The sequence below is a fragment of the Dermacentor albipictus genome, chromosome 10, assembly GCF_038994185.2.
Source record: "Dermacentor albipictus isolate Rhodes 1998 colony chromosome 10, USDA_Dalb.pri_finalv2, whole genome shotgun sequence".
NCBI lineage: Eukaryota > Metazoa > Arthropoda > Arachnida > Ixodida > Ixodidae > Dermacentor > Dermacentor albipictus.
In genome coordinates this window covers 51,173,811-51,181,229 of record NC_091830.1, presented here as the reverse complement: position 1 = coordinate 51,181,229, position 7,419 = coordinate 51,173,811, and the positions used below count along the sequence as shown (strand labels likewise).

The 7,419-nt window shown below is 41.6% G+C and overlaps 1 protein-coding gene across 3 annotated transcripts in view; it reads left to right on the top strand.

Annotated features, from left to right (window-relative positions):
• Nucleotides 1-123: 123 nt before the first annotated feature.
• Nucleotides 124-7,419, top strand: part of LOC139051022 (protein LTO1 homolog) — a 30,090-nt gene continuing 22,794 nt past the window's right edge. Inside the window, exons 1-3 of one of the 3 annotated variants that reach the window (XM_070528023.1) lie at nt 149-202; nt 644-847; nt 2,801-2,860. In XM_070528023.1, the coding sequence (XP_070384124.1) occupies nt 834-847; nt 2,801-2,860 (74 nt within the window). In that variant the 5' untranslated portion in view covers nt 149-202; nt 644-833. Of the gene's footprint in view, nt 203-643; nt 848-2,800; nt 2,861-7,419 lie in introns of all 3 variants that reach the window. The other 2 variants (XM_070528025.1, XM_070528024.1) reach the window with 2 other exon arrangements.

Genomic DNA, 7,419 nt, shown 5'->3' with positions numbered 1-7,419 from the left:
AAAATGCAGTAAATAAATAGAAATAAAGTTTACTTGTTTATAATTTTGACGCACATTTGCTTTTAGAAAGCCATCGAAAATGCCAACATTCGCAACTGCTGTTTTATTGTGGGCACGGCCGAAATCACCACTCTCCCGAAACTGAAAATATGGCGATGGATTTCAACGATGCGTTGGATGACATAGTGCTGGCCGAAGAAAAGTGTGTCTTTTAATTTTGCACTTCTGCAATTTCGTTCGATTTGGGAATTAGTGCTTCCTAAAGTGCCCTGTTCGTTTCTGAGTGGTTCTTAGCTTTTTGTGTGGTTATAAACGGCCAGACAGCTCGTCAAACTAACGCTCCTTTACGCCACAGACAGCAACCGTTGCCTTGCGTAAGAGATAAAAAAAAAAAAGGTTGCGTCTAAATATTTATGTTGCTGTGACCTTTACTCACGAGATCTCGAGGTCCGTTCCGAGCCAAGTGTTTCTGAGCCTGCGATAGCGAACGGAGTGTTTGAAATATATATGTTTCTTTCTGGAATCGATTGTGTCAACACACAGAGATGCTAGGTGAGCCAGGATTAATCTTGCGATGAACTGCGAGGCTCATCCTTCTATTCACCGTTGTTTTTGTTGTGTGCTGCTTTGTTCTCGTCACCAGGCGTTCCTTCCACTCCTAGCGCCTTGCTGCGTGTGATGTGAACTGAATGATTTGAGTGTTGACCCGTGCGTGTTGGGCGGTAGAGCGTTTTAGAAAAGCCACATCCGAAACTCACTACTGCTGCTTGCTTCGTGCTATTCTGGCTTGAAAAGCCTTGTCTCCTAGACTTCCCCCGCTACGGCCGGCAGATATGGAATTTCAGAGGTGGGTGCTTTTGGCGTGAAGTGGCACGGGCAGTATAGTTAAGTTTCCGTTTTCTTGTTTACACTTTTTTGTTTGCTATTACTATTCACGCGTTGCACGATGGGGATTCAAAAAAGTTTCATGATCGGTTTGGAACATCGAACTTCTCTTTCTCGTTTCATTTGTTATTTGTTTTTCTTAATTTTTTTTGTTAATCTTTCTGTCGTGGTTTCAAGAAATGAGCAGGTGCTCGTAAAAGTAACCAAACAGTTGGGCCTCTGTAATTGTCTTCTAACTAACCTGAACCTTGTTGCTTTCAGCAAATTCTGGTTCCTAGGCAGAATTCAGCCAATCAATTACTAGAACTTTGTTTTCTAAACACAACGAAATTATGTGTGTAAATACTTGAACCGATACTCTCTATGGCCTATTGAGCGCAATATAGAGCTAAAAGCATGCAGGCCAGCGGCGAAAAACAATATAAACTTAATATGAAATTAACAAGTTGAAAGCACACCTTCAACTTGCAATATAATGTATAAACTTAAAGATCTTGCACAGACAGAAAGGACGGCTTGCATGCTGTCTCACAATTCTGCACAGTTCTTATCTCGTTGGGCTATGATGTTCCAAATTCTTGTACCATTAATTTCTGTTGATCTTTCACCACAAGCATAGCGACATTTGGCATGTGTATAATTGACCAAATGTTGCAGGAGTAATGTAGCAGCAACTTGTTTCATTTGCTTTCTTGCTGGAATAAGACGTGATGAAACTGCTCTTGCATTGCCGATTATATCTCAAACTGGTCGCCTGAAGATACATGCCTGTTGCCGGCATATGTAAAATATGTGGTGAAAAGCATACATTAGCTGCTTTTTGTTCTAGTAGGGCTAGAAATAATAAAAGGAAACATGCAGAAAAGTTTCCCTAATTTCTGCATGTCTTAGTTATTTAATTCTTAAGTCACGCAATCAGGTACATTTTCTGGAGAGCAGCCATCAGTGCTCTAAGTTTCCTCCCAGCTTGAGTGTACAGCATTGCTGCAAGAGCAGTGGTTCGCATTTATTATTGTCTTATGTTCGCAACCCACAACTGCATATAAATGGTGCTCCAAAATTCAGTCCTAAAAAATGAACTTTATAAATGGTGCATATTCTCTACTAAATAAATACCACAATGTAAATTTCATCACCACCTCGCAGACATGCTGCCCCAAGTTACCCCCATTTTCATTACTATCCCAAACACTGTCACTGGTGTCCTGAGGAGCCTAGTCTTCTGATCTCTTGGCTTTTGTTTATTTTAAGCGAAGCCTTTTAGTGTATCTATTGTTACTTTTGTGGGGTTCTACTGTATCGGGTTTTATGAAAGGAAAAATCTGTCATTCACCCAACAGTAGCCGAAGATACAGAGGAAACTCGTACGGATATCTCCGTATAAACTTTCATATCTGGGAAGAAATTTCCCCATACCTATACGGATATATTACCCAGATAGATATATCCATATAGGAAGAAAGCTTTGCAGCTGAGGAAAAATTTGTTCTTGTCCGAGAATCGAATTTTTGGAACCAACGCCCTACCGGGGTGGTCACTATGCTGTCTTGAGCTCATCCAAGAGGGCAGCAGATAGCAGAGCGATGTCAGATGAGTCAACAACTCAACGTGCAGGTTTACAGAAATTGCAGAAAGTGGATGGCAGATTCTCCCTTTTATCATTTTGTCATGACCTTGCGGAACCCCGCAGAACTGATTTGCAATTTTGGTATCGGGTTTTTCAAAGTGGCGTATGTATGGCCGGTAACTCTCAGATGCTGTTTCACAGAGGAACACCGGGTGCATACTGTATGTGGGCATGGCTTGAATCGGAGGGACATAAATATAAAAAAATCATAAAATAACTAAAGCTCGCCCTCTTTTGGCCAGTCTTGTGTGTCTGACATGTTTCACCCGTTGCCTTCGGTTGGCTCAGGGGTCGACACCCTAAACCGAAACAGAGCTATTCAGAAGAAGGGCCCCCCATCGACGCCAGGTAACCACCATGCATCTGCTGTGTAAATCTCTTTCCTCTTCCCCCTCCATTCCCCATCGTGCTGTAGACTTCGGTCAGAGCCATTTGTTGCACCTTGCTCGTTCACAACACATGCTTGCCCATTTGCTGCACCACTGGTCGCTGCTCTTTCAAAGGATTACTGGCACATATTTTCAAATCTTTAAAAAAATTGGCCAGGTGCTCCTCGCACACAAAAGGACGGCACAAAGCGCGAATGAGTTCAGGGAAATTTGATACTATGTCTTGAAATGGCTGAATTTGAACTGTCAGTGTTACCGTGACTTCAGGACATAGCAGAAAGTTTGCAGATCTCGTGTAGCGATAAAGCCACCTGCAATGTTAGCCCAATGGCTATTGCATTGCGCTGCCGAGATCAAGCTCAAGGGCTCGATCCCACCAGTGGGGCATCACCATGCAGATTGGGGCCGGAATAGGAATGCTCATGTACCGTATATTGGGTGCATGTTTTAAAAAACCCCGGGTGGTCAAAATATTAATCCAGAGACACTCCCCCCCCCCCCCCCTTCCACTGCACCATCCCTCATAATCAGATCGTTATTTTGGCATGTAAAACCCCAGAATCTTTCATTTTAACCTAATTGTAGTGTACTGATAATGCCAAATTATAGATACGTCACTTGTAAAAAAAAATTACAAGAGTTCTACGTTTGCTTCTTTCTTTAGTTTTTCTTTCAGAGATCACGGGAAGGGATCTGGCCAATGTGTATTAAGGAAGTTGTGACTTATCCAGCACTTCAGTACAAAAAGGGAAGCTGGTTTATAAAAACTGGAATTATATTAAATTATTTAGGACTCCTTGACACTTGCTAGTATTTTTTTTCTGGGGTTTAGAGGCTCTTGACCTTCATTTGATGGAAAAGAAATGTTAAGCCAAAACATGTTGTGTCAGTAATCCTTTAATTAGAATGCATGAAGGGTGGCAACACCCACCTTGCTTGCACTTTGCACAGTTTCTTTTTTAATTCTTGGGAAGCCTCATTCATTTTCCTTGGTATGTCCGTCCCAGATAATGGCGATCTTTTTTTCTTTCTTCGTTGTTTTCTTTATTTTGATACGATATCAAGCCAGTTTATATAGATTCATATGCGAATGTATGAACCTTAATTAGCAGATTCAGATGTGAATGTTGCGACTGGCATGGTGCATTCTCTGTCAGCATTGTTTAAAAGGACACTAAGGAGAAACAATAAATGAGTATACTGGTCTGTCGTTCTCTTCAGGACTGTTTCTGTGTTGAACGTCGTGCGCTGCTCCTTCAAGATGTTCAACCAGTGCCAGCTTGCCCAAATGTTGATTCTTCTACTGTTAATATGTTACAATAGTGGGGAAATTTTTAATTATCAGTAGATGTTGTGGCAATCGAACTGATTTTTTTATTAACACCGCACCCTGGCAGCGGCATAGGGAACATCACCGTGACGTCTATGACATGCCACAGTATGCCGCGCATACTGTCATGCTTTAGTATGCCGCGCATACTGTCATGCTTTAACAAAATGCAAACGTCGGGAAACAAACTAGGAGGCACGTTCCCCTTCCCACATTTTCACGGATGCATTAAGCGGCACAGATGTGGCACGATGCAGCGTACTATTCGATGTGCATTAAAGATGGCCACCATTCATAGGGTTATTTACATTACCCCTAAGGGCCCTCACGCAAGGGTATTACATGGGGGGGGGGGGGGGGGAGTTGGAAGCTATCGAATCTCGATGAAGTTTGTTGGATGTGGTTGTTGTTTAGACAGGCCATATAACTATTCGTCTTCTTTATAGTAACTCCGCTTTGTGTTTGGCAGGCAACGGAACAGAAGGTGCACATAGTACGTTCATGAAGATCTGTCACTGTGTGTTTTGTGGTGAACTGGTTTTGGATCAGCAACTCCTTCTATAGGATAAGTTCTCTGTATATACAACTGATACTGAGCTAGTGTTACAACCCACTGCCACTGCTATAGAACTGTCCAGCTGAGCTCAAGGATATAGGTTCGAACCTGGCCCCAGCAGCCAGATTTCAATGAAGGCTAAATGCAAAAAACTCTCCTGCATTTTTAATCAGCTGCACGCCAAAGAACTCCAGGTGGCCAAAATTAACCCATTGTCCCCCGCTACAGCATGCCTCATAATAAAATCCTAGCTTCGGCATGTAAAACCCCGGAATGTAATTTTTTTTAGCCAGTGGTATGTTAAATCATGCATTGTTTTTCTAAATTCCATATGTGATGCCTCTACCTTTTAATCACAAGTGGAAGCAGTTCACTGTAGCAGCTATGCAAATAAGATAATCCTGCGATTATGTCCCTTCACTTGTTTCGCGCTGAATAGGTTTGGATATGCGACGTCTCCTGTGCAGTAACATCTTCGTACACTGCTGCTGTAACGTGAGGTTACAATCCACTTGTCGTTTCAGAGCTACCTGGCTCCTTGAGAGAACTCGTATCGTGCTTGAATAATGCAGTTATAAACATCTACTGGAAGAAAACATAGCCGTGGCAGAAGTTGTCACCCGCATCTAGCACAATCCAACATGAATTCATGTTTCTCTACCAAAGCGAGAGTTGCTGAAGGATCCGATTTGATACAACAAATTGAAAATGGGAACTTGTTGTCAGTTGGCTGATGGAAAGCAGAATGTTGTCAACAAAGAAAAAAAAAACTTGCTTCATGTTGACTAGTGGAATGCACCTTAATTTAGTATTTCTCTTCAGTGTCCTTTTAAACTATTGATAGTGCATACAAACTTGTACGTTATGATGGTCTCTGCTGAAAATTATCATCTCCTCATTCTAGTATTATCTTTCCTTACCCTGTATGCACGATTCTCCTTTGTCATGCTTTCTTTTTTAATATTTGTTCCGAAAAATATCGCCACCATCCTCGTTTTTGGATATCTTATTTGTCACCTTATTCTCTGCACCTTGCGGGTGGTCTGAACTTTTGTTCCGAACTTTTGCTCTGAATTTTTGCTGTTGGTGAGCATTTTTTAACATGTCATAATGCCCTCTATAAGGCTCATGACATTTCTCTTTCCTTTTTACATTTTGATGGAATTGGTAAAGTTTCGTATGAGAGTTGTATCAAAGGTAGTGCAAAAAAAGCCATAACTTTTTTTTTAATTGAGGCTCTCTTTGACTCCACCGTGTCATGTAGATGTCTGTCTGGCCAAGTAAGCTGGGCCAATTTGGAGACAGCATAATGAGAGGTGGTGACTCGTTTGGCCGTTTCTGATGCCAGTGCCCGATATATGTCGTCGCAAAGGTTTTAATGTAGTCTATGACGTGGGCCAACCCTGGAGGTATTGCAACGTCACAGCTCTCGTGCCTCAGAGCATTAATCAATAGAGTGAACCAATAGGTGTCTCCAGGAGTATATCTCTGCTGGCATGCCAGGAAGCGGTCACTCAAAGGGGCACTAGCGGAAAATATTAGCTTGGGCTAGATTGAAAGATTAGGCTTCTGTAGCGACAAATTAATCATTCGTATCATTCTTGCCACCTGTTGTGGACTATGGTACCTCTCACGTGACATCAGCATTTGCCGATTCACAGAGATCGGCATAGAGGGAGGTCATGTGGGGATTACTTCAACTCATCGATTTTGGCGCGGGCGGTTCAATTGAACAGCAGCGAAAATTTCGAGGGCAGTTTTCTATGCAACAAAATTGGTATGCTGGCGTACGGATAATGATGATAAACTTTTAGACATAATTTATTGATGCAGCTCGACTTAGTATTTACCTTTAGGTTCCTTTAACTTTGATGATCATCACCTGGTGGTTCTTGCCCACTTAAGAAAAAATTGTCACAAGATGTAAAAAAGAATATTTTCGAATAGTTGGAATATTTATTTATCTCGTGTTGATAGAGGAGGCTGGGCAAAGTAGACTTTTACAAGATGCCAAAAATTGTGTTTTAGGTTCATCAACAAGTATTGTGCAAAAAAAAAAATTTGGGTATAAACGTATAAAACTATTTGAATAGTGTACTACATATGGTATCTCACTTGGAGGGTACTCCCTAAACATAGCTTTTATAAGATTCAAAACAAAAGCCAAATATTGCATTCCGAAAACCTTTATAGGGTCGTTTCTCAAAGTCAGTATTGAGCATTGAGCATAATTTTAAAGTTTGTAGGTATCCTATGTCTCTTGCGAAAGCGTGCAATAATACCTAAAGAAGTATTTAGAATAATATGAAGTGCTTACCTTTCAGAGTACTTGGACGACGCCAAGTTGCTCCTAGACGTGTTAAAGTACAGTAATGTGAGCAGAATACTTAAAACGCGAGCCCAGCCAACATCCTCTTGGGCAGCTTTTTGTTTTTTTGTGGGAAAGGCAATGCAGTCTGTCTGAATTCAGTTGTGAGCTTCTATGTGCTACGAAGACAATACCACTGTCATAAACTCCAACTGTCAGGTTAGCAGGCCTGCTTGGCAATTCTTGGCCGTATGACTTCGGTCACTGCCTCTCAATCTGTCCTGTTCACTGAATAGAAAGCTTGGTTTACACCTGATAGGGTGA